We start from the raw sequence: 27,493 nt of genomic DNA on the forward strand, positions 1-27,493 counted from the left end.
AATCCAACTCCTTGGCACAACAGGACTTGGGAAATATTAATCATTAGGGCAATCTTGTTAATCAAAAGATGGGAGCCCCAACTTGGACCTGCCACTAACAAGATGTGTGTCAAAGTCTCAAAGCCTTGTTTCTTTTCTGGGGGTTTTGTTTGCTCATTTGTAAGATTCACCTCAAAAGCTCAAGTGTGTTCCAGCACTAAGATTCCTTCCCTTGCTTTGCGGTATCTATACCTAGCTAGTACCATTAAGAAAAATTTACTTAAGCATTCCAAGAAGGCACCTTGCAGTAGGGTTTTGACTCAGCAGCATGGAAGCAATGATGGTCCTGTTCTATTTTCTGTTTCCCCAGAGTCCCAGGGTTTGAGAAAGAATGTATAAGAGGACTTTCCATTGGGAGCGTCCTTCCAGAGCTGTGTCGCCAGGCAACCCCAGGTGTGGCTTGACCCATCCTCGGTGCAATCGGAAGAACTCCGGCCCGGTTCTCTCTGCAAACGTTGGGGAAACTGACATTTTGTGGTGCTGCCCCTTGCCCTCTAGCCTCCCTCGGTCCTCACGGTGCCATTTCAAAGAGCTCAATCCCAATATTCTAAACCAATGGCCATTCCTGGGGGGGCTGCCAGGGTCAGGTTTTTAGTGAACCAGGACTGCTTGGGTGCTGTCTTGGGAAAGCTACACCACTCCTCCCTGGGTTTCCAAACAGCCGACAGCCGGACACCTCGGGCCACATCCGAGCCTTAGGGCCTGTTACGACATCATCCACGGGCAGGACCCAGATCTGGTCTGGGAACAGATACCTGTTCCTGGAGGCCGGACAGCTGCCTCCCGCGCTGGACACGCCCACGCGCCCGCGGCCCCGCCCCCACTTCCGGCCGGACCGTGATCACGTGCCCTGACCCCGCCCCACAGGCTCGGCTCTTCTCGTGTCCAGCGTCCCGGCTTCCCTTCCGCCGGAAGTGGGGCGACTTTCCTTTTCCGGCTACGGGTCCCCAAGCGGAGCTGGAGGCCGGACGGGGGAGCCGAGCGGCGGCGGCGGCGGCGGGGGCGGTAATGGCGGAGCTGGTGCAGGGGCAGAGCGCTCCGGTGGGGATGAAAGCCGAGGGCTTCGTGGACGCCCTGCACCGGGTCCGGCAGGTACGGGCGCGGCCGGCTGGCGGGAGCACGGGAGCCTGAGGCGGGGCCGGGCCCGATGGGGAGGAGGGGGTCGGGCCTGGGGACCGGAGGCAGCCTGGGCTGACGCCTCCGCCGGGCTCGGCCTTTTCTTGGGGCTCCTGTAGCCGGAGGAGCCGAGGGATGAGGCGCCACCGGGAGGCCCAGGCCCAGCCTGTCGGGCGGCTCTCCTAGGCGCAGCCGCTGGGAGAGGGTTTGCCCGGGTCGCTTGGCCCCACCGCGCCCCCACGCCCGGACTGGACCTGCAGGGCATCCAGAATGGGCTTCTGAGGTTCGCGAGGGGTGGGGGCTGGGGAGCTCACGGTGAGGACCCGGGTGTAGACAGAAAGCGGCCGTCTCAGGCCCTGTAGCTTCTTAAAACTTGGAAAACATCGTCTTCGGACTTCCTGTATTCGGAGGGTGGAGTGGCAGGAATTCGAGGGTATTTTACTTTTGAAGTTACTCTTGGAGAGAGGAAGATGTTAAATAGGTGTGGGTGGACCACAAGACGTAGAAATCCCTTACGGGCGATAGTTCCTCTCTCGGGGAGAATGTGATATGGACTCATCCCAACAGTGACACCTTACCATCTGACAGTGTCGTGCATTTTGCCAGAGTTAAATAAGCTGGGTTTTAAGAGGTTGCAAGCTTCCCTGGAGAATGAATGTGGGACCTGCCAGAAATACTCTGGCTTCTGGCATGGTGCTTAGAGCAGAACATGTCCTTGTATCGTGTGTAAAACTTACAAGTTAGCTCTGACACTTAAACCTTTGCTGCTGAGTGTCTTATACTCATCGTCTCTTCCTATTTAATTGTAGGCGTACTAACTGACACCTTAAAAGTTGGGCTATAACTAATTACTGCTTGATTCCTAACAGAAAGCCACAGGACTCATTGTATTAGAAGAAGGTCTCCACTTGGTCGCTTGAAGATATGGTCTTTACATCTCTTTCCAGTATTCCAGGGGAGGGAACCCTACCTGTTTCCCAGATACTGACTTTTCATTTTAATACTGATGCTCCTGTAGACATTATATTGGATCCCAGAACTTTCCAAACCTGTGGTTCCACCTAAAATTTTATCCGATGACTTGTTACTTACTGCCTAGGCATCAACCGGTACAATAGTGAGTATCCATCTTACTTAGACTTCAGAGCCAACCAGTGGCTGTAATGGATGAACATGCCATCCAGCTCCCCTTGCACCACCCTGCTTGCCGGCGTGTTTCACTGCTCTCCTCTACAGTCCAGGGTCCTGAACCTTGTTTCTCACTGGCTACTAATATGTAATGGCTTTCGCTTTGTGCTGATTTGTGACAATCACCTGTTGGCCTTCTCTATCCAGGAAGAATTATAGTCACTACCCTAAAGAGCTCAGATCCTCAGTTTGCAGAAGGCCTGTAGTTGAACATAAAATGAATTTTGAACCATTGAGAAGACTTTCTGCTTCTCTTGAGCCAGTGGTTGAGCTCATATTCTTGGACAACCTGCTCAAGAGGGAGGGAGACCCTCTGTTAAATGCTGACCTAATGTGGATTGTTGAAGCAGTGGTGTTTACTACTAGCAAAGAAAACTTCATTGGAAATGTTCCCAGCTCTGAAATGCACCATTGACTGGAGCAGTAATAAGCCCAATGGAGACAGTACTGTAAGTGTATTACTTCTGAATATTAACAGCTGGAGGTCGATACTATCTCCAAGGATTTGATGGCCTTTAAAAACTAAAGAAAAAAAACAGGTTTGTGAGTAATTTTAGGTTTATTTATAGATTTGCATTGGGCAAGAATGGAATATTAGAAATTGAAACTGTTGTATGCTTTATAGTAAAGCTCACCTCAATGGGTCTCATATTGGGGCATCTGGATGATGATGGTTCTACTTCATTGTATACATGGCATGTTGCAGAAATGTGCTTTTTTTCTCTCTAGTAACTGGAAATAAAAGATGAGGTATTTCTGTATTTCAGTGATTGCAAAGCTTCCCCCACTCTCGCCCAACATGTCCTCATAAACACCAGCAATTGCCTAGAAAGCCCTCATGGGTTTGTTAGGGAACAGTAAGCTGTCTTGTGCTCAGTTTATCTAGAAGATTGTAACAGAGTCCAAATCGAACCTGCTGGGATTTGAACCTGCAGTTTCTAATAAGTCTGGTGTGTGGAGCCCAGTACCTAATCTACTAAGCTTCCTGCCTGGCATCTTGAATCCTCCTGCATATCCTTTGGACTCTTTCCAACATAGGGAATCAGTTGTTACTCTTCGTTTCCTCTGAGCATGGTATTCCTAGATCAAAAGAGAGTCTATGGAGATGTCATATAAAATGTAAAATTTTCCGCAGCAGCGTGAAGTTCAGTGAGTTAATAGTGCTTGGCACAAACGAATAATACAGCCATTCCGTAGGGAAGTATACAAGTGTAGAAGTGTGGTCTGATTCCGTCCCATTGATGAAGATTTAAGACTGCTGGGTATTAAAAAAACATGTTCAGTTCTCCAAGTCATTGGCAGGTCAGCAAAAATAAGTTTTTTAAACTCATCGTTTAGAGAAAGCAGGATCCTATGAAGGGTGGGATGTGGACTCAAAGCCAGACAGGCTAGGCCGTCCTGTTCTGCGGCCACAGTGCACTTCTCCCCTGACTGTCTAGGTTACCAGAGGACCTCACAGAGATGATGGATAAGTAGGTACAACTCTGTTCTGTTTGGTTTGTTTTTTCTAAAAACAAAAATGTCCCCAGAAAGCCCACTGCTGGTGGTTCAGCGGCCCCTGTCATGTAGTGCACACATTTGTGTGCTAACAGGACAGTGTAACACCACGGTGTCTTACAGATTCCCAGCAGCCTTCCCCAGGTTGGACCAGCCGTCTGCCAGTCATCACCGAAGTAGAAGGCAGTTCTCTTGCCAACCGCGAATGCTTTCAGGACTTTAAGCCCCTATTTTGTTCTAGACCCAGTCAGTGCCTCTGTGCCGCACAACTCCGGGGTATTCTTTACATTAAATACAGTGTAACGGGTGCCAGTTGGAGTTGGGCGTCATGGTGGTTCAGCACCCGAATGATTGTGACCAAGCCCCTGTGGAATCAATAGGAAGTAACTTTTTGACAGTTCCATAGGCCTAGAACCTATCCTTCACTGGCACTTTATTTTGGGAAATGTTCATTGGCGTGGGGTCTCAGAATGTCTTTGGTTCTCCATGAATGCCTGCTAGTGCTGCCGTCTTGAGCTTTGGGTCTGAGCAGTAGATGATTTGGCGTGTGTGCTGTGTACAACGCACAGAATTGCCTTTACGAGAATGTGCATCCACCATTAAAAGAAAAAGCCTTTGTTCATTGGCTCTTGGTCACTCCCTGAGAGAGACTGCCTTTGCTTCCTTAATACATGATGCTTCTGACTCATGGCAAATGTGCTGAGCGCCCCATTGATTTCAGCTCTATGCCACTGAGATTATCTCCTACACACCCAACTCAAGTAGCTCAAGTCATCGATTCATGAGGGATTAACTCCATTCATTTTTGCTTTCTCAAACATTTGAAGAAAACCAATATTTGCAGGAAATCTGTGGGCTGCTCCTGTATCTTTGCTTTGATAGGACCCAGTAGAGTGCCCTGTAAAGAGCAAGTCCTTGTTAAAGGGTTTTGCTGATGTGACTGAGCCCATTTGGGTCACTGCTTTCATGGAAGTGTTGAACTTCCTGTTCGTTATTGAAAAGTAGATAGTAAATGCACAGTATGTTCCACTGTGTGTTTCTAAGGTTTTTTTCATTTTTATCGGAGACTTCTTTATCTTTCTTTTAAAATCTGATAGCCCATATGTAGCATCAGACTTTGGTTTCTCCTGAAGGCCCATTCTGTAGATACAAATTTACCTAGACCAGAGTTAAACCAGTGGCCCATGGGCTGGAGAAGGCTCACAGCAGGCCTGCAAGCATGCTTTGTTTAACCCACACAATGCCAGTTAGAAACTAGAATGATTTCACATAAAAATTGAGATCTCTAGCTTCTCAAGAAAAGATCCGGCCACACTGCTCCCACATTCAGGAACGGCAGTACTCAGCAGGAGCTGACTAGCAGCTGCCCCTTTACACGGGGCATTGACTTCTGGGTTGCCATTGGGATGCCTAATCAACAGCTTTTTCCCCTCGTCCTTTTCCAAATTGTGAGTCCATCATCTCTGGTTTTTATTTGAAAGTTCTAATGGAAGGAATGGTGTAGGGAGATTGAGGAGACCTGAGTCTCCTCCTCCAAGTAGCTGTCTGACCTTGGGCTGGGTCGGCCATCCCAACTCTTGATCTACAGGCTGTTCATGGATCTTCCATGGAAAAGGATTCATGGACTGATACGTTTGGGGAATTCAGGGTCAGGTAAAGGTGAATTAGCTTCTTTAATGCAGGACTTCTCAGAACCTTTAATATGCTTGTGTGTATTAAGTCCTATAGGAGTTTGGGGTGTGTGTTGTAAATCTCCTGAAGTTATATAATTTCATACTGTCTTTTCATAAAACCAAGTCCCATTCTACAGATCAAATTTCAGGAAATGTTGAGCTAGATAATCTCAATAGTTCCTTCAAGCCCTTGAACATTCCAAGCTGTCATCTAGCTGGATCTAGGAAAAAAAATTGGCCATATCATTTTGGTTCTTTTGCTTTCTATTACGTTATATTGGGCATGTATTTGAACTCCCCTCTCCCCAGCTTTTCTGTGCAATCCTTTTACTCTGTTAAGAGTCCCATCTCTTGAAAATGTTTTGCATTTAGAGTTTTGTTATAAAGACACCTGGGAAAGAATAGCCAGTACTTCTTTTAGAGGCATAAACTGTACTTTTATCCTCATACCAGCTAATAGCAAATCACTTGTGAAACTGAGTAGTGTTAATAGAAGTAGTGATGTGATTCGGATTGCCTGCCATTATTTGAAGATCTGCTGACTCCAGGGCCTCCTGCCCGGATGCTAGGCCAGCGCAAAGATAAGACAGACGGGTTTGCGGCTGGTTTCATCTTATTGTGGGATTAGTCCTCACAAGAGCCAGGTGAAATAGGACCAGGGTTCTGATTCTCATCTTGTATTTGAAAATGATGAGCCAAAGGGAAATAAAGCTATTTTCTCGGAGGTACACAAATAGTTAATATACACAGTTGTTCTTCGGTCACTGTTTTCTGCGTTCTAAGGACTTGGTTCCTTCACAGAGGTGGCTGGGTAACTTTCCATCTCTGAGGCATCAGAATCTGAACAACACACTGAGGGGATGCTGGTAGAATTAGCTGGGATGTAGGGTAGAAAACGAATCGACATGTCATCTTTGGGGCCTATGCAGGTTCTGGCTGGAGCAGCATTTCAGCTTAGAGCCTCAGCTGGTCATCCTAGCATTTTGCCTTCAGATGGGCTTCTCCAGATCCACTTTAAATTTAGCAGACCTTTAAGGAGTACCTTCTATGTGTCAAGCACTTTGCTATGCATTAAGGAAGCTGCACTTTAACTTTTGGGAACACGGACCTTTTTAAAACTCTTGAAAACTTTGAACCTCACCTCAGGAATACTTAAAAAGTTTTGTATGTAATTTCAGGAGGTTCGTGAATTCTCTAAAGCTAAGCCCTGGAGTTCCCAGTTAAAAAACCTTTGCCCTAGCGGTTCTGAGGATTGAGACAGGTCTCCCGTTCAGAGAGCTCCCTATAGTGGGGAGACAATATAATCAGTAACTTCCTCAGTGAGTTACATTATTTAGAGGTAGTTTATAAAGTGCTTTGCAAATGCAGAAAAGGGAGTATTTAATTCTGCCCAAACGTGGGTGGCATGAAGCTGTCCGGAAAAGCTACTCCGGAGAGCTGTGCCTTATTTGATTGGCATATAGAATTCCTTGTTTTGGTTAATGCCAGTAAATAGGGCAGGATCAGCTGGGGCCCCATCTCTGATGACAACAATAGCTGGCATTCATTGAGCCCCTGTTGCTCTGGATGCCAGGCAAGGGCTTCCATATATGTTCTCTCATTTGATGGTCACAAAGGCCCCAGGGGGTAGCACAGTAGTCCCCCCTTATCTGCGGTTTCGCTTTCCGGGTTTTCAGTTACCTGTGCTCAGTCGCAGTCCAGAAGCAGTTGATCCTCCTCCTGACATCTTGTCAGAAGGTCAACAGTAGCCTAACGGTACTTCACAGCCCCTCTGCCGCTCATCTCGCATCATCACAAGAAGAGCGAGTGCAATACATCTTGATAGAGAAGCCACATTCACATAACAGTTTTTTATAGTATATTGTTATAATTGTTCTATTTTTAGTTACTGTTAATCTCTTACTGTACCTAATTTAGAAGTTAAACTTTATCATAGGCATGTACATATAGGAAAAAATACAATACATAGAGGGTTCGGTAGTATCTGCGGTTTCAGGTGTCCAGAGTCTTGGGATGTATCCCCCCACGGATGGGGGGAGGGCTGTTGTACAGTGAAGTGCTTATTAAGACTTTGGATTTGGGGCACCTGGGGTGGCTTAGTCAGGTAAGCATCTGCCTTCGGCTCAGGTCATGATCTCAGGGTCCTGGGATCCAGCCCCGCATCGGGCTCCCTGCTCAACAGGGAGCCCGCTTCTCCTTCTCTCTCTGCTCCTCTGCTCTGCTTGTGTTGTCTCTCTCTCTCTCTCTCTCTCTCTCAAATAAAATAAAAATCTTAAAAAAGAAAAAAAAAGACTTTGGATTCAGCCCATGTGAGTTCAAGTTCTGCCACTTACTAGCTTAGCGACTGGGCAAGTTCTTTAACTTCTTTAAGCCTTAGTTTCTTCATCTGGAAAACGGAGGTCATTGGTGGTTGTAATAATTTTTTTTAATAGCTAATATTAGAAGTTAGGAGGTTCCCCTTGGGGGGGGCAGGTAGTGACTGAAGGGGGCGTGAGGCAGATTTGGGGCCCCAGGAATGTTCTGTGTCCTGATCTTGATGCTGGTTACACACGTATTTTAGTGTGGGGACATGCAGCGACCTGTAGACTTACGATCTGGGTACTTCTCTGTGTTTTTATTTTTCAATAAAAGATTAAAATAGCAAACATTTCTTATTTCTTACCATGTGCCCAGCATTGTTCTGGGTGCTTTACATTGTTGTCTCCTTATCCCCATGGATATAATTCCAGGCAGATGGGCTCCCAATCCCCCAATAACGAGAAGCGTAGCTACTTTTTTTGGGGGGGGGGAGAAGAGTAGCTACTTCATAAGGTCACCGTGGAGATGAACTGAGGACACCATCAGGCACTTAGCAAGCGTGCAGTAAGTCTGATACACTGCTGCCCTCAGTGTGACCTCTTAGGTAGTGGGAAGCAGAACTGGGACTTGCCCCTGTGCACCAGGACTCCAGAACCTGCCATCTGCGACTTGATCTCAGCCACTGGGCATGACTGCGCGAGTGACATACTGTGTCTTCCTGCCGTGGGCAACAGAGACTTTCTGTCCAGCCCATGTATTCTCCGGGGCCTAGGCAGGGTCACTCAGGTGACTGTGGAGCAGAGGTTCCCAGGAAGCAAGTTGGGTTCCTGCTCCCTAGGAGGTCATGTGAGCTTTCACGTCTGCTCGCTGGATCCGTGAGAATCAACAGTAGCTATATTTAATAGTATGGACACGGGATGTGGATGACGTGGCATTCTGATGGCTTTGCCAGTTTCTGTTGAGTGTAATGTTTTAATAAATGTAAAGCTGTGGAGATACACAGAGCTGCTGCTTCAGATTTACAAGGTGAACTACTTCGATTATGAAACTTGTTGGAGAATTTTAGTTGCAAAAATGTGCACTGGGAATAATTAATTGCTATGTTCCCCAAGTTTAATGATTTGTGTACGACCTTTATGATTTTTGCCATATCATTGAACCCTCAGTGTTTGTTTACTTAATATTTTTAAATCTTTTTAAAATTTGGATTTATTTAAAATATTTTTTTAAAAGGAAACTAAATCACTATTGTAAGTGAAAAACTTTGCCATGCATAGAAGGTAACTGTAAGAAACTATATATATATATATATATATATATACACACACATATAAGCTTAAATAACTGTAAAATATATATATGTGTGTGTACACACGCACACACAGAAGTTTAAAACATTTATCTGTGCACCTCCCCAAAATGCCTACATACGTCTCTTTGGAAAACACTGCTTTAGTCATTCCCTGCATTTTACAGGTGAGTACCCCAAGGAACAAGGCCTTTGAAGGTCTCGCCTAAGGTCATACACTGGAAGAGCTGGCTGGAAAACCAGGACCCTTGACTGACTCCTGGTTCAGTGCTCCCCTCCTCCTTGTTTCCACTAACTATTCAGAATCGAGGTCAAATGTCTGTGATGTTGATTTATAGTTCATCTATTATGGTGCCTAAAATAGCACAGGTAGTGAGATAGCAGATTTTCCTCCTGGCCTCACCCCCAAAAAAGGGGGGAAAGGAAATCCAATGGTTAAAAAAGCAGCAGCAGAGTCCCTTCAGGGCAAGGACGGGAGTGGCCTTGGTTTTATTGGACTATCCTGGCTTCAGTGACTCTCTTGTTTTCTGTCCCACACCATTATTAGCTGAGAATGTACCTCACTTCCCTTAAGCAGGTACCCTTCAGAGCGATCAGTTACAATGTGAGGAATTGCTTGAGCTCTGTGCCCTGGAAATCATTAGGTTTTGAGTCCCTGGGAAATGAAATATGTTTAATAGAGTATTAGGTGGAAGAAGGGAGGTGCCTAGTGCTGTGGGTTACAGCATAGGTTAAAGCTGGGCAGGCTGGGCTTAAATAGGGCTCCTGCCACTAAGGGAGGTGTGTGACTGTGCACAGGGCACTCAGCTACTCTGAGCCTCACTTTTCCTTGTCTTAAAATGGAAATAATACCAACCTCCTGGAGAATCGTTGTGAGGAATAAATGAGATAGAATACTTAAAATGCTCCTCCCAGGGCACCTGAGTGGCTCAGTCGGTTGGGCATCTGCCTTCGGCTCTGGTCATCATCCCAGGGTCCTGGGATCGAGCCCCTCATCCAGCTCCCTGCTCAGCAGAGAACCTGCTTCTCCCTCTGCCTGCTGCGCGCCCTGCTTGTGCTCTCTCTTTCTCAAATAAATAAAATCTTTTTTTTTTTTTTAAGATTTTATTTATTTATTTGACAGAGAGATAGCAAGAGCAGGAACACAAGCAGGGGGAGTGGGAGAGGGAGAAGCAGGCCTCCTGCCGAGCAGGGAGCCCGATGTGGGGCTCCATCCCAGGACCCTGGGATCATGACCTGAGCCGGAGGCAGACGCTTAATGACTGAGCCACCCAGGCGCCCTCAGATAAATAAAATCTTAAAAAAAAAAAAAAGTCTTAACTATTTAAAAAATAAATAAAATGCTCTTCACAGAGTGCCCAGCACGCAGTAAACACTCACTAAATTTTAACTCATTATTTTAGTGGATATTTAAAATCATTTCTTTAAAACAAGGTTGGGGGCACTTGGGTGGCTGAGTCGGTTAAGCGTCTGATTCTTGATCTCAGCTCAGGTCTCAGTCTCACAGTTTTGAGTTCAAGCCCTGCATTGGGCTCCACACTGTGGAGCCTACTTAAAAAATAAAATAAGGTTGCATTTGAATGAATGGAAGAACACATTGTTTCTTTACAGAATATTATATGTACAATGTACTACCGGTGTAAGTTATGATGCAATTGTACATTGTCTTGTTAAACTCCTGTTGAACATTCGTGTAGCCGTTAGCCGGGTTCAGATGCAGCCTGTTGGCTTCAGAGTCAGAGTTACACCTCTTAAGCAGTCGTGTGTACGGCTTTTCTCTTAGTGGAAATTTCCCAAATTACAGATAACTGAAGTAAACATGACTTAAGAACAAATCTGAAAGCCTCAGCCTTTGATCAAGTTCAGGAACAGGAAACTATTGTAGCATTTTTAGCTATCAGCTGTGGGAAAAAATGACATTCCAGCAACATGCGAAACCGTCCTGTATAAATTATAAGGAAGGCTAAAGACTCAGGAATAACATTTCTAACTACTTTGGAAGGAAGGGGAAAGATCTGGAAGCAAAGAAGTATCATCAGAAAGCAGCAGGGAGTGGGCCTAATGTGTCGAGTGGATGTTTTGGGGGTCTGTGTCTGGCAGTGGTTTGGCATGCATGCTGTTGGGGGACTCCACTGATGATCATGAGCCCTTGTACCCCTTTCTTTGTGCTTTGGGGTCATCTTCACTATCTGCTGGGCACATTTTGGGCTGTCTTTAAAAGCAGCTGGGCCAATAATCCTGAAAAACCCCACATCAGTCGTTTACCGCTCAGTTTATTGTAGCAGATGAAAGAGTCTCCATGGGGCACAAGCCAAGGCAGTGTTCTCACCTTTTAATCTACCTGCTTTACCAGCTGGTCCTTAAAGTTAACTTTTGCGTCTTAGGTAGGTAGCCAACCTCCATAAACTTATCCAGAACAAATATGGAAAGCAAGATTAAAGTCAGTGGTAGAATGCTGTTAGGCAAGACATGTACAGTATTTTGTTTTAGAGCAAATGGCCTCTTGGATATAGGAGGTTGGGTTTCTATCAGCAGTCTTAGTATTTTAATTATTTACTACTACTAATATTCTTAAATAAGCACCTATCCAGGTACCATCATCTCTAGCCTAGATAGGGACCGGCAGACTTTAAAGGTAAGGTCTGTATAATAAATGACCTGTGTAGGCACCGTATACCATATGGTCTCAGTGCAATTCCTCAACCGAAAAAAGTGTGTGGCTGGATTCTAATAAAAACTTTATTTACAAAAGCAAGTGGTTCACCAGCCATAGTTTACTAACTCCTGACCTAGAATATCTCCTAAATGGTCTTTCCTACTCTTGTCTCCTTAGGATCTATTTTCCTTGTCAAGGGGACCTTTGGAAAACATGTTTCTTCCCCTAGTACGCCTCGCAGTTGCTTCCTGTCACCCTTCCTATAAAATCCAAACACTTACTGTGACCTAGAGCCCTAGGGAACCAGCCCTTGCCTGTGTCTTGGAACACATCTAGTTCCCTCTACTCTTGTGACGTTGATTTCTCTCTTCTGGGCTCATACCTATTAGGCTGGCTCCTGCCTCAGGGCGTTTATCCAGGCTGTTCCCTCTGCCTGGAATGCTCTTCCTCAGATTTTTCGATAGCCAGCCCTTCCTCATCCATTAGGTCTTAGATCACACGACCTAGCGTGATCACAGTGGCCTTCCCTGATCACCCTGTTTCAGGTAGCTCTCCAAAGCGTGCTATGTCATTATCTTCTCTTATTAGCATAATGCTAATTACCAGCTGAAATGATCAGTTATTGGTTAGCTTGTGTACCTGTTACTCCCCACTGACTGCTGATTCAGAGTAGGGGCCTGGTTATTCCTTTTTTTTTTTTTTTTTTTTTTTTAAGAGAGGGAGAAATAGAATTGGGGAGGGGCAGGTGGAGAGAGAGAATCTTAAGCAGGCTCCCCGCCAGCGCAAAGCCTGATGAGGGGCTCAAGCTCATAAGATCATGACCTGAGCTAAAGTCAAGTCAGACACTTAACCGACTGAACCACACAGGTGCCCCCCGGGGCCTTGTTATTCTTGTTCACCACAGGAACCCCAGTGCCTGGAACAGAGCCCAGCACATAGTAGGCACTCGACATTGGTTGGATGAGTTGCCTTATTTTAACAGCCGTGCTATTTGTGAAGCGCTTTCTAGTATACAAAGCTCCTTTGTGTTGAGAGTATGTTGTTAGCTTTCCCCAAACTCTGCGGCAGGTGGTGGTACACCCGGAGGATCTCATGCAGAGGGGAGAGGGGCTTGTCCAACACCACAGAACTAGTAAACCGGAGGGAGAGACCTGACCCTGGATCCCTGACATTTAAGTCCTGCCTTGGGGTTTCAGTGTCATGATTATCTTGGGTTGTTTATTTGTTTAAGGTCATTTATGTTGGTCCCAGAAGGTCTCAGACTTCTGGGCACATTTGGACAAGCTCAGGAAAACTACCACTGAAGACTTGCTCTGTGGGACAGCGCTTCTATCTGCTCCCCCCCCTTTTTTTTTTTAAAGATTTTATTTATTTGACAGAGATAGAGCAGGAACACAAGCAGGGGGAGTGGGAGAGGGAGAAGCAGGCTTCCCGCTGAGCAGGGAGCCTGATGTGGGGCTCGATCCCAGGACCCTGGGATCATGACCTGAGCCGAAGGCAGGCGCTTAACGACTGAGCCACCCAGGCGCCCCTTCTACCCCTTAATCCACACCTATTTATTAAGTTTAACTTAGGGAGTAACATCAAGAGCAGTGGCTGTAAATATTCTTCTGATTAAATGAAAGAGTTGATTTATCATGAAGATCACATTTAATTTTCCAGTAAGAACAAAGTAGATAAATCCCACATAGCATTTGTTTCTGGGGGGGGAGCGCTTTAATAGCTATGTGATCATTTTTTTAACTGATAATAAATATTAAAAATTGAAATAGCTCTCAGAGGTTATCTCACTTTGTCCAGTGCAGGAATCCTTCTAAAGTAGTCTGGACAGACGGTCATCTCCCTATGTTTGGACACTTCAGTGAGGAACAGCTTACTATTTTAGATCTCCATAGATGACATCATCACTTTATAGGTGTTGAAGTTATGGGATGGCTATTTTCCTAACGAGTTGTCATGTTTGAGCAAACACAGCCTTTTAAATAGTATTGGGGAGCTTGTTTCCTAAGGGAATCCTGTGATACAAGCTTTTGAACAAAGTTCTTCATATTGTTGGTCTCCTTTCTTTTCTTCTTAGAATGCAGTATACCTGTATTTTAAGTGATAGCTTAAAAATACTAATTTGTAGAACACAAATGTTTGGAAGTATTTTATTTCTAAAGACATTGTTGTTAAGGCCAAAAGAGAATTCAATTAGCGCTGAAAAGTGTTTGTCCCCTTGGTGACAATGCCTTGCATTAATCTAGGTCAGGGGGAGAAATGGGATAACAGGCCTTTTAAGAGGACTCTCCTCTTTCTCCCTCACATGGAGCCAGGATTTGTTACTGAGTATTTAAATCTGATTCTCTCTGTAGATTGCTGCTAAAATTGATTCAGTTCCTCACTTGAATAATTCTACACCTCTAGTGGACCCCTCAGTGTATGGATACGGAGTACAGAAACGGCCCTTGGATGACGGAGGTAAGTTGCAGTAAATGTTGTTGCCTTTCAGATGGTAGCGAACCTGCCAGTTCAGTTGGAGTTGGTGTCAGCCATTTCCTTAACAGCTCTCCAGCGTCTTTCTGAAGAGGAACAGTGGAGGGGACATATTGGGGATGATTGTTCTGCACAATTCTCCGGCATTTGAGTTCTTATTTGCCTTGATAATACGGGAATGTTTTCAGCTGGGCTCTAAGGTAAAAGACTCACTTGGCCTTTGCGCATCAGCTCAGAAGTAATTTGACTGATTTGAGAATTCTGTTTGATTTAGCCCTCCGTTCTTCAAAGACACACGTGGAAATTGAAGTTCCCACTTTTCTCCAAAGAAAAGCTAAGATTTGGTGCATGGCCCAGAGGAAGCTGTGGCTACATCCTGACCTTAAAGATAAAGGGCAAGGGGGTGGTGACCTCTTTGCAGTCTGCTGAGTTTTTCAGCACTCCTGTTTATGACAGGCTCTCCCCACAAGCGCCTGTCTTTCCTTCATCCATGTGTTACTTTGTTGGTTTCTGTCTATACTTACTTCAGCCCACTTAGAAGTGCCTGTCACCAGCAGCTTGGCAAAGAGCATCTGTCAGATTGTGTGTGTACAAGGAACTCGGACTTCCTGGATCGCATTTTGTGTCTTGCAAAGTATGACTTATTATAAAAGGGAATCTGAAATGTACTAGTTTGTACATGAATATGCACGCAGCATGTCTTCTGTCCTGCTGCCTGTCTGCATGTGCGCCCAGCCATGTGTGTATGCACATATCTCTACAATGTATTGTTAAATGGAAAAAAATCAAGGTGTACAACGGTAGATAAGGTGTAATTTCCTTTTCCAAAAAAAGTGTGTGTTTTGATGTACGTAGAAAAAAATGTAATGTGGTGTGACTGGTTTCTCACGTCTCTTAGGGAATCCTAAAGGGGAGATTGCCATTGTTTTTAAATGTGCTAACCTTTTTGGAATAATTGTATAGGGTCACAGCGTGAAGATTTTAAGGGGGCTGCGCTCATCTGGGTGTAAAAGTTCTTGTCTATTTAAGGGAACTGTTTATGAGCGCACACACACAAAATCTACCCCAGGGCCATTGGAGCTAAGGTGACCATTTAAACTGCTACTCCAAAATGGTACCCTGTGATCTTTTTATATTTGACTGGTGTTAGTGATTTCTTAGGAAGAAATATGACTGATTGCATTATCTGCATTTTTGCCGACATGAAAAACTGTAATGCAAAGTGACCTTTTTACCTTTTCAGGGCAATCGTGCTTCAGTTTCTCTTATGGGACATCGATATAAAAATAAAACTAAGTTGTCTGGCTCTGAGCACATGCCCTGGTAATGGACAGTCCCTCTGGCCCACTGTTTCCAGAAATCATGATCTATATCTTTCACAACTCCCCGCCTTGCTTGCACCCCTCGTGTGGCGGGAAGTGTAAAACCTGTGTGTGCCCAGCACAGGCGATCACTGTGTCCTTTGCATAAAGAGCACCTAGATATTTGCAAATGAAACCACGGGCGCTGGGCCGACTTTCTTCTCCTGTTAATCCTCTGTACACCCATTTGAGGGAAATTTGTAAAAGGCTCTGAGTTTATCAAGAAAGAGACCTCGGGAGCAGGCAGATGTAGCTAGGGAGTCACGGGAAATTCTAGAATCTCACTTGGAACTCCAGTTCATTATTCTGTAGTGTATTTTCACCTCTTGTTTTGAGAACCATAATTTTTTCCATGTCTGCCTTCAGGGACTGAGTCCTTGGAATCAGAAAACAAACACGGTTTCTCTTTTTCTTCCTTCTAAATATGAAGCCCAGTTACAGTAGGGAAGAACTGAGAAAGAACCTTCATGTCTGGGCCAGCTCTCCATCTTACACAACAGACTGTGTGAAGAACGAGAAACTTCCCTCAGGCTTTTTACACTGGACATGACAGCTTGACAGTTAATCCTCTTCAGTTGAGCACCTTTCCAACAACAGAATTATGTAAATTGTTTTCCTCCAAGTCAGTCTCCACTGTGGCATCGGAGATATGCCGTCGAGTTCAGAGAGAGCTCTGGGCATTTGGAACAGGTTCAGGGCAGGCCGCAGTTGTCTTCTGACAGGGATAATAAGGTCACTGGGCCATTCCTCTTCTCTTGGATAAATAAATATGTGAATAAACAGGTCCTGTCAAGGACAGTGATGTTCATGGTTACCCAACAGCTTCCTAGGGGTCACAGTCATGCTGTTTGTGAGAGGAGAGTTTAGAAAAGCAGAGATGAACAACAAGCAGGAATTCCTGCACTTTTTTCTGAGCAATAAAGATTTCCAAAGCTTTGCGGTTCTTCATTTGTTTGGTTTGGCTCGGGGTTTTTTTTTTTTTTTTAAAGATTTTATTTATTTATTCATGAGACACAGAGAGACAGAGAGAGAGAGAGGCAGGTTCCCCACGGAGCAGGGAGCCCGATGCGGGACTCGATCCCAGGACCCCGGGATCATGACCTGAGCCAAAGGCAGATGCCCAACCGACTGAGCCACCCAGGCACCCAAGGCTCGGGTTTTTTTGACAGAGGTTCAGCAGATCACTTCTTTAGCAACATGAACTTTCTAACTTTCCTCAGAAGCGGGATTCTTTAAACTCTCAAGGGTTGAAGCTCAGTCCCCTACAAGTTTCTGGAGGTGTTGCTTGGGTCTGTCTAAAAGTGCTTCAACTCGTAAGTCAACCATAGAGAACCCTCAGAAGCCTCAGGGTTTCTGCAGGACATTGAGATTTGCGAACAAGTACACGAATAGGAGGATGAAAACAAGTAAAATAAGGGAAAGGATTTGTTCTTGTTGTAGGAAGGGACCGGTTAGTTGTGTCCTGGGCAGCTTTGAAGCGTCACACTGCCGGCTTGTGAGCCCGCTCGGAGCCCAGCCAGAAGGGGTCAGAGCGCGGCTTTCCTTGCCTGCCTCGGTGCCCTGACCTGGGCCGAGCAGTCGGTCCACTGCCCTCTGCTTTGGGTCAGGTCCTTGTAAGTATTAACATCTTCGGTCTTGGCACCCACACTTCATAACAGTCTTTGAGGTGCAGCCTGCCAATTCAGGAACCTTCCTGCTAGCCTCAGTGTGGCAGACAGCTTTTCCATCTGGTACTTTCTTCCTGCTACAGCTGAGGCCTCTCGCTGAAGCCAGTCTGACCAGTTCCGTTCCTCTGTTCTAAGACCTGTGGCAGCTTCCGGTAACCAGGGGGATCCAGCCCTTCCTAACCCGCCCTTCTACTCTGGCTCCCCCCTTCCCTGTTGTTCTGCGCTCTGCAGCAGCCTGGTCATCTGTTTCTTCTCTTTGCTTTTCCCGAAACCCATCCCCCCTCCCAGCTCTTTACCTGGCTAAGTCCTGCTTGGTCCTTAGGTCTCAGAATTGATGGGACATCCTTCCGAGAACCTGGCCTCATCCTCATCTTTTGACTTTCTTCAGTGCCTTGCCAGATGCCACCTAGCCTCTTCTCTTGCCCCTGTTTTTCCTCCCTACTCTTCCCCCTTTTCAAGCACCCACCTGACAGGAGAGTAAACAGATCACATTCTGCTCTGAACCTCGAAAGCTGTTCATTTGTCCCCTTCCCGGGGCACATATCTACTTTATTCTGCAGATACCAGAGTATATCATGTGCTTCTCCTACTAGATTCTACAGGCTGTGATCCTGGAGATGGGCTCTTTCTTTCCCTACCTCCCTTACGTGGTAGGTGGATAAACGCTTGATGCTTATGTTCTTTCTCTTCGTGTCCTACGATTAGCATTTAGAAAATTTCGTGAAAAGTCAGATCCAAATTGAAGAGACTGGTATTAGCTTAATTTAATCTGAATCGGGGGTTGGCATAACTTTTCTTAAAGGACGATACGGTAAATTTTTGTAGACTTTCAGGCCATTTGGGCTCTGTCCCACCGACTCAGCTCTGCTGTCAACTTGAAAGCAGCCGGAGACAATCAGGAAGCACAGGAGCATGGCTGTGCAGCTGGCCCACAGGCCCTCAGTCTTTGATTGTACTACTGTTTAGATAGTACCGCCCTTTCTAACGTTATCTAGATGGCGTTCTTGGTGAGCGAAGGCAGAGTTCTTGAGTGTGCTCTCGCATGAACCACTTACAGGAAGATCGGGACAGAGTATCGCTGTGGCCCCGGCCGAGTTTTGTTTCAGCACGTGTGACCCAGGACAAAGAGAAGGAGGAAACAAGAATGAGGAGGGAAGATATTTTTAAAATCCACACTTTTCAAGAGAGAAGAGGGATGAGAGGTGCCGGTGCTAGGTAGTGGGGAGGGCCAGGGTTCTTGCTGCTGGGCGGCAGGGTTGTGTGGACCACTACCTACGGCCCGCGCCACCCCTGGCAGGAGTCTCTGCTCTGAAAAGAGAGAAACTGAATCCGACACATGCTCGTACCCCCTGAAGGAGGAGAATGACGGGGGCTGCAGGGATGAGGAGCCAAGACTAAACCTTAGTCCCTGAGGCCTGGGGGGGACGGGATGGGGCAGGGATGGAGAGGGGGGGATCAGGAGTGTTGTCCAGCAGTAGTCTTCAAGCAGGGGGAGTGAAGACCCCTGAGGTGGGGGAGAGGGGTTTCCAGGAGCCCTGTCCCAGCTCTTCCATTTGTGTGCCCCCTCTTCCCTAAAACGGATCTCTCTCAGAATTGGGTCTGTGGTGGAGACACTGTGCCCTTCTCATCTCCGTGTCCCCTGCCATATTTTCCCCTTGGTTTATGGTGGCACATCACCATCCTCAGATGCCTCAAGAGGCGTGAGTCCAGAATTCTGAGTGGGGCATACCCCAGCAACAAAGCGTGAGTCTTGGTAAGAAATATTGAAAGGGACAGGATCTGATTTTTATTTTTATTCAGGTAGCAGCTCATCACAGAGACTTAGGTAGTCCCCTCCTCCCCGTCCATCCATCCATCCATTTTAGGATTAAAATTTAGAAGTGAGTGGTAGTCATATGGGTGCATATTAAGACGTATGTGTAAGTTGGAAAAAGGAAGTGAAATTTTTTCCCCCTGGCGAAGTATGATCTGACAGGTTTGACAGTTGGCTTAGCCAACTAGATACCACATACAGTAGATAGAGATCATCCACAGAAATGAATGAGCTCATACTCTGTCGCATCAGTGTTACAACAGAGATAGAACCGAAGCTTCTGTACAATACCTGCTGTGTTCTGTGTGCCTGTTAACGTAGGGATTACTTTTAGATGCCACCTTAAAAGTGGATTTATAGTTTTTCAAAACCCTTTTAGGAAATGTATGATCCTAAGTGGCTCTCTACCCTGGCTGGCTGTGAGGCCCACCCAAGGAGCTTTTAAAAACACATCTTGTGGTACAGCCTCTCTAGAAAACTTACAAAATTAAGCGTGTGCTTGCCATTCAGCCCACAGTTAGACCTGTTTATTCTCAAGAAACAAAAATCTGTCCACAGATCTTTATGACAGCTTTATTCGTAATGACTCCAAACTGGATACAGCCCAGATGTCCTTCAGCAGGTGAATGGCTAACAAAATGGTACATCCGTACGGTAGAACACTACTCAGCAACAAAAGGAATAAACTATTCATACACGCAACAATCTCGATGAATCTGCAGGTAATTCAGCTGGGTGGAAAAAGCCAATCACAAAAGGTTACATACTGTGTGATCCCATTTATATAACATTTTTGGAATGGAGAATAGATTAGTGATTGCCAGGATGTAGAGATGGAGCTGGGTGGGGGAGGCCCCTGTATAATAAGAAAAGATCACTGGAAGGAACCCAGAAGCCTGAATTCCTTTTCATGTGGATAAGGAAACCAATGTCTGGAGAAGTGGTTTGACCAAGGGCTGATGTCTGAGAAGTGGCAGAGGGAAGACTTGAACCCAAGTCACTGTCTCTCGTGCCATGATAGTGCATGCTGGGAAACGTGGGCTCCGGGGCACCTGGGTGGCTTAGTCAGTTAAGCGTCCGACTCTTGGTTTCGGCTCAGGTTGTGATCTCAGGGTCATGAGATCGAGCCCCTTGTTGGGCTCCATGTTCAGTGCGGAGTCTACTTGAGATTCTCTCTCCCTTTCCCCCTCCCTGTGTACATGCAGGTGAACTCACACTTTCTCTCTAAAAATAAATAAATCTTTAAAAAAAAAAAAAGAAAGAAAGAAAATGTGGGCTCCAGAGTGGTAGAGTAGGGTTTGAATCCCAGCTCTGCAATTTGTTAACTATGTGACTTTGGGCAGGTTGCTTAACCTCTCTGAGCCTCTGTTTCCTCACCTGTAAAATGGAGTTAATACTGACCTCATGAGGTTATCCTAAGGATTATAACAAGTTATTGTGAGTGAAACACCACTCAATATTTCCATCAGAACTAGTTAGTACACACACACTAAAACACATGTGTAGCTGAAATAAAAGCTTAATGGAATATATACCCTTACTATATATGATATACTCCATTTCTGATTTCAGTTTTTAATAAAGCTGGTTGTGATCCCCAAAACTGATTTTATGACCTCTGGCCTAAAGGAAAATAAGGCCCAGTGCTACAAACATGTATCATAGGCCTGTTTTTCCTCTTAATGTCACTCCAGTGCTCCTCAGGTCAGGCAGGCTGTGGGCAGGCACTCAGACCGGGAAGGGCTGCAGGTGGGGTTCCTAATGCCCCCACAGCCTTGGAGACTAGGTCAGGTCACTGCTCATCCAGAGCTTCCTCCTGGCCTTACTAGACTCTGTGCTTCTTGAGGGTGTTGCTTCCAGACTGGCACAGTGCCCAGACCAGAGAGGTGTGACCAGCATGCCTTCACAGGGGCACGGGTGCTCTCCTGGGCCCTCCAGCTTCCTGGTTGGTAGAGCGGGCCTGGTGATAAAGCGTCTGCCTCCCGAGGCTCTGGTAGGCCTGAATGGGCTCAGCGGTGAGGTGCCTAGAAGACCGCTCGCCAAGGCCCGTGAGCCTGCAAGTGAGGGTGCCATTATGGAGAATAGCTTGAGTTCACTCTTGATTTTTTAAAAATGACAATTTGCAAAATTAGTGATGGATTACTTGCCTAAGGACTTTCAGCTGAACTCAGCAGGTCAGTGTTTTGTGGCCCTGAGTGGAGAGTTGCTGCCTTAGAACACAGGAAGCCTTTGTCCTGTCCTTGGGAAGAAAGCTTTATAAAAGTGCTTAGAAAACGGCAGAAGGGGTACCTGGGTGGTTCAGTCGTTATGCGTCTGCCTCGGCTCAGGTAATGATCCCAGGGTCCTGGGATCGAGCCCTGCGTCAGGCTCCGTGGGAAGCCTATTCTCCCTCTCCCACTCCCCCTGCTTGTGTTCCCTCTCTCGCTGTGTCTCTCTCTGTCAAAAAAAATAAATAAAATCTTAAAAGAAAAAGGCAGAAATCCCTGCCGCTGACTGTACGTATTCCTGACTGTAACCGGGGCCTGGAAAGGCATTGATCAGAGTCGGAGGAGCCGGGGAGCCAGGGACGGGGGCAGGATTGTTCCCAAAACCTGTAGAGGAAGCTTTGGTTTATTCACTTGTTTGGTCAGTTATATAAAAAGTGCTGATGTTTTCTGCCCTGGCCGACCCACTCACCTGCCTCTGGTCTGCTGCTCTGTGCACCGTGCCCACGCGTGCTGTCTGCGCTCCTACAAGGAGGACGGGGGCTTTTGTGAGGGGGGGCGTGGGGGTTAACTCTTAAAATTGCTGCATGTTAGGGCACCTGGGTGGCTCAGATGGTTAGGTGTCTGCCTTCGGCTCAGGTCATGATCTCAGGGTCCTGGGATCGAGTCCCGCATCGGGCTCCCTGCTCAGCAGGGAGCCTGCTTCTCCCTCTCCGTCTGCTCCCCCTGCTTGTGCTCTCTCACTCTCTCTGTCAAATAAATAAATAAAATCTTAAAAAAAATTTTAAAAAAATTGATGCATGTTATAAAGTTAGGTATGTTCCTTGGTGATATTTTGTAGCATTTCTTTAGGGGAAGAAAGAAGAAGACATTTTTCTCCTCGCTAGTGGGGAAGAATGTGTCCAGTGCCTTATTTTTTTTTTTTTTTTTGAAGATCATTATTGAAATTGGCAGAGTATTACTCTTTAGAAAAAATTTCTCATATTGTAGCATGAGTCTTTTCTATGGGAAGCTCATTTTCTCCTAGCCCAGACGGCTTCCCATTATGTGGTGTGCCAGGTAAACGAGAACCACACCTGTGTGTGTGTGTGTGTGTGTGTGTGTGCACTCGCGCATGTGTGTGCTGGAATGGAGCTGGGGTGAACTTCTGAGGGGAAATGAAGCATTGTGGGCCAGCATGCACCATTAACGGGAAATAGGACGGATTGTATGCAGCATTTTGCCTTTTTTACAGTAAAATGACTGTAGTTACCATGGAATTGAACTTGATAGGTCCCCATATGCCTCCCTTGTCGGACCCCTCTTCATTGTGAAGACTGAGGGGAGGCTCCCTGTTCGTGGAGTGGACGTCACCCATCCCCCGTGTGAGTGCCCGATCTAACTGTTGGTTTTCACTTGTAGGCATCAAATGGGGCCGTTTCCGCAGGGACTGAAACTTTAATAAATCGCACGTTTCAGCCTGCGGCTTCAGCATTTGCACAGAGGAAGAGTGCAAGAGTGCTTCCTAAGAGTCCACCAACTCCGAGTTGAGTCTGGGTTGGAATTTGATTTCCTTCGGTGTCGTGGCTCTCAGCAGTCCGTCTCTCGGTGGGATGCTGGTGTGTGTGCTTCGACTTTTGCTCTTTTCGAGCCCCTCCCCTTACCAGCGAGGCAGTGGGCACCTGTGACACGTACCTTACCAACAAAAAGGAATTGCCCTTTTTTGTGTGACAAGCATAAAATTTCAAGTGGCTTTCGACCAAGAGCCTTTTGAATGTTCTCCTGAATCTCATGACGTTCTTTACAGTAGCGTTGCCCTTTACCCTATTTCTGTAGCTTTTCTGGCCAAAATATCTGAAGATCATCAGCCTTTTGACATCTCTTACCAAACAGCACAGTGGGCCAGGAGCCAAGGTCTGGCCGTGTTGCCCTGTTTGGGGACCAGATACCTCTGTGTTCTTGGCATGTCAAGGCATTTCAGTCTTTAGTCTCTCCATCTTCAGTGTATTCTTGACCCCCCCGAGAGGCATTCTGAAAGTGAGCAGGGAGACTGAGCTGGGCCCTTGAGTAGGGACAGCTAACCAAACTCAAGGGCACTCTTGTAGACATCCTTCTTCAGCCTGTATTTTTCATACCCACTGCCTTAGATGGTGAACAGTCCTCTCATGTGCGCGCCATCCAGGGACCGAGTATGTGACGAGGACTCCTTGCCCAAGGTTGTAATTGAACAGTCTTCACATGGGATGGGAATCCTGAGCACCACCTATCCCAAGTGAGAGCATTTGTCACATTCTAACTGGAAAGGCAAAAAGAAAATTTGAAGATTCAATAAAAAACAATTCTCTTATCCCTGAGATAAGCAGATTAATAGTATATAATGTCGATATTTTGGCTGCAAACCATTATCTTGCTATTGATCCGGAAGAAATATAGTACTGACTCCGTAGCCTCGTTTACTTTTTGCTAGCATTGTTTCTTTATACTCTTTCTTCTTCTTTTAAAATACCATGATCTGGATTCTTTTTCTTTGTCGTCTTAGGACCAGTTCCTGTCCAGTCAGAAGGACAGGGTTAAGTTCAGGCAGAAAGAAGAGCGGTTGGGAGTCGTAGATTTCAGATGTCAGACCATTCCACTCTTTGTTTGGAAGCTGATGGGCTTGACCCTTCCCCACTGATCTCCTGTCTGTCCTCCTTCTGACTTTCCCCAGAGACATATTTTTGAATGCTCTGGTTAGCACATTGCAAGATCCATTCAGTTCCTCGGAATATGTTTAGGATTTATACTTTTTCATTGTCCGCTGACTGTTTCCTGGGCTGTGTTTTCCAAAAGAGAGACAGCACAGAATCCTTTTTGCTGATGGCTGGTGAGGGAGACACTCATCAATAGCTGAAAGAGGAGAAACTGGAACAAAAAGCGTAGCTAAAGTGGTTTTGTGGGAATGTGATTACAGAGTTGGTTTTCATAGTAAGAGGCTGTTTGGCACTGTCTCTGTGAAGTGGGCTTGAAAGGCACTTGCTCATTCCTAGCGTCCACTGCATATGGGCTGCTGTGGTGGGTCAGCGAAGAGGCCCAAGGAAGGAAGATGCCAGATCCTCTCCTTGAGATGTTTATGTTCTTGGGAGGGAAGGGAGAATTGGGGGGGTGGGGTTTGCCCCGTGGCGGGCAGGAACATATGTGCATGTTCTTAGTGACCACAGCTGCCACGGAGCCGTCCTTAACAATGCTCCCAGGCTAGGAGGTTAAACCTTCTCATTTGTTTGAGAAAGAGGGAACCCTCACTATCTTTACATTGAGTCTGGATCCAGAGCAGGAGGGAGGTGGGAAGGGAGAGGGATTTAGGCAGGCAGGATTTTCTCCCAGGCCTCTCAGCATGTGGACACGCAGATCAATTTCTTACCCTGCGTTCAGCTGGACACTGGGTTAGAGACTGTGTTGATCAAGATGTCCCCTCCTGTTTCATATCATGTAACGCATTCATTGCAGCCACTGAGCCTAAATTACTGTTTGCTTTTTTTCTGCCTTTCTTCCCCCCACCCTCCCCGAAATGGTAAGAACTCGTGTAAGGATAGAGTTAGTTTATCCGAGCTAATGCTTTGATTTTTCTTTTCTCTTTCTCTTTGCCACAGTAGGTAACCAGTTAGGGGCCTTGGTACATCAAAGGTAAGCAGTGGGTTATGTTTTATTATTTATTGATCATTTCTAATTGTTTATTGATCCACCATCTGTACTAGAGTGTTAGAAAGTCAGAGGTTGAGAATGGGAAAACCAGGGGCTAGATTTCTTTAAGACTCAAGTTTTTTGTAGTCCTTCCCAAGACAGAGAAAGCTCAAAAGATAAACGAACAGGAGGTATTAAAAATCAGCCATTATCGCATGTAAACTTAACAGATCTCTAGAGTGTGGGAGCTGCTCTTTTCTGTCCACATACATCTAATCTAAAGAGAGAAATTTTCCATCCTGAGTTGATGGCTTCCCCAGTGTTTTATGAATCCTTAATGCCTTCATTTGAGCAAAGTCATCCCCAAGAAGTGTGCATCGTTGGGCTTTCACAAGATAAAGTTTGTGATTCTCAAGGAGTCGTGGGCCTAGGCGGCCAGAAGCCCGGGCTCCAGCTCATGCCCTTGAGGAGGGACTTGCCAGAGAACCTTGGAGAAAGGCCTAGTTGTTTCCCTGCCTCAGTTTACCCTCATAGCCTTCCCTTAAATATTGAGGATTTAGATACAGAGACGTCTGGGCTTTAAAAAGACCAGTCTGTAAGATAGGATATTTGTGGTCACAGTGTTATCCTTCAAAAAGAATAAAATATGCAGGAAACTGCCACAGTTTCTCTTCCCTCATGGATGACATTCTGTGGTGTGCATCCAGTACTATAACATTATCCTTAATCTTCACCAGCAATGATACAGTTATATGCTCTTGTGTTCTACACAGATGTTTGGGAGTTTCTAGAAATCATCAGGCCTCAGTTAACCAAAAGATTTAACCTGGGTTTTGTGTTACTGGTTTGCTTTGTTTTTTAATGAATTAGAATAATTTAAATGATGTTGCTGTTAGTATCAAACATAATTTTCCTATAAAGCCGTAATTAAGATTTTACTTTCCCAAGAATGTTCATACTTTGTGCATTCGACAAGTTTCAGCCTCGCAGTCAGAATGGAGCTTTGTCTCCCAGGGGGCGCAGAGCAGCTCATCTTCATACATTCCTTCCTCAAAGAGAGTCTGCTCCTCCCGTTCCTGAGGGCTGAGGGACTGCCTGGGTTGTGTGGCAGTTTGTATTGTGATCGTGTTGAACGGCTTCTAGTAAATTCCCTAGTAACACTTGCTGAGAACAGACGGTGCTACACAAGTGAGCCGCAGTCCTGTGGCTGTGCGCACGGGAGCACCGTGACCCTTCGCCACGGCCGGGAAACACTCCCCACAGGGACCCCGCGCCCTGTCCGGATGTGTCGGGCCCGCAGTGTTACTGATTTAGGACGTTGGAATTGCCTCATTTGGGGGCGAACTCAAATATCCCAAGACGTAGGGAGGATCTCTGCACATGTATAAACCGGGGGAGGTAAACTCTGGCAGAAGACGGTCTGCTCTCCTCAGACTGATGGAGTGGCGAGTGCTGTTGATGATGCCGTCTTTCTCCTGTGTGCCCCGCTGTCCCTAAAAACGTGCACTTGATTCGATCTTCTCCATGATGGGTAAAAATCCAGCTGTGTGAGAGATGTTTAAAAATGCTTACCTTTTTTTCTTTTTAAACTACTTGCATTTAGCTTCCTCCTAAGGTAAATGTTTAGATTTAATTGCTTTCTGGGGCGTTGGGCAAATTAGATATTGTCCACAGGACACTCTGTGGCAAATCTGAAGGTTTGTTTGAAAGAACCAGTGCAGTAGTTGTTTAAAAAAAAAAAAAACCACCCAACACGTAATGGATGGGATAGCATTTAACGAAAGTACCTTGCAGAGTAAGTGAGGTGATTATCCTGTCCTGGTCAACACTGATTAGGCCTCTGCTGGATACTGGTTCCATTTGGAGCATCTCACCCGAAACAACAGATAAATTAGAGGGAGGCCAGAAAGCAATAAAAAGATGGGGAAACAAGGAATGTTGAAGAGAAATTCAACATTGCTGTCTGTATCTAGCAACGAGACCGGAAGAGGAGTCTAAACTAACTTCACAAGCCTCGGAGAGTCTTTTAAGTGTTAAGCAATAACAAGAAGAAAAGGCAGTTGTTAGTAGAGTTGATGGTTTAATGAAAAATCAGAGGTTTCTTCCTCTGACACAGCGAGAGAGGAGGCTTGGATCTTTTCGAGAAGGGATTGACCAAAGGGCCCGTTAGATGACGCTCTTTCTTGAGGGCTGGGGACTTGTTGGCCGAACTGGCATGATTCATTTTAAGTCTCTGTCTTCCAGCATTGCCAACATGGGAAATTTGGGGAACCTGAAATGGCCGTGAAATTCTTTTTATGTTTTTCCAAAATGTTCTTTGTTTTTAGGGCAGTAATAACAGAAGAATTCAAAGTGCCTGATAAAATGGTTGGATTTAGTAAGTATCCACATTATCTACTTTCCCCTGATGAATCTCTCAGTGTAACTGTCGCTGTGGTAGAATGCTTTGCACACTGTGTCCCCCAGAGCGCCAAAGGGCAGCAGGGCTCTCTCCAGGCTGAGAGATAGAAACCCACGCGCCTGCCTCCCCCAGTCTCTCTCCCCACCCCACCTCTCTCCTC

General features: G+C 46.0%; 1 protein-coding gene across 4 annotated transcripts in view; it reads left to right on the forward strand.

Annotated features, from left to right (window-relative positions):
* Window positions 1–963: 963 nt before the first annotated feature.
* The window catches only part of FUBP3 (far upstream element binding protein 3), a 50,637-nt gene continuing 24,107 nt past the window's right edge, over window positions 964–27,493 (forward strand). For 2 of the 4 annotated variants that reach the window (XM_036117058.2, XM_036117059.2), the window contains exons 1-4: window positions 964–1,131; window positions 14,131–14,236; window positions 24,902–24,935; window positions 27,260–27,309. In XM_036117058.2, coding sequence (XP_035972951.1) covers window positions 1,048–1,131; window positions 14,131–14,236; window positions 24,902–24,935; window positions 27,260–27,309 — 274 coding nt within the window. In that variant the 5' untranslated portion in view covers window positions 964–1,047. Of the gene's footprint in view, window positions 1,132–2,024; window positions 2,883–14,130; window positions 14,237–24,901; window positions 24,936–27,259; window positions 27,310–27,493 lie in introns of those variants that run through there. The other 2 variants (XM_078061896.1, XM_078061897.1) reach the window with 2 other exon arrangements.

Source organism: Halichoerus grypus, chromosome 14, assembly GCF_964656455.1.
Source record: "Halichoerus grypus chromosome 14, mHalGry1.hap1.1, whole genome shotgun sequence".
NCBI classification, from domain to species: domain Eukaryota; kingdom Metazoa; phylum Chordata; class Mammalia; order Carnivora; family Phocidae; genus Halichoerus; species Halichoerus grypus.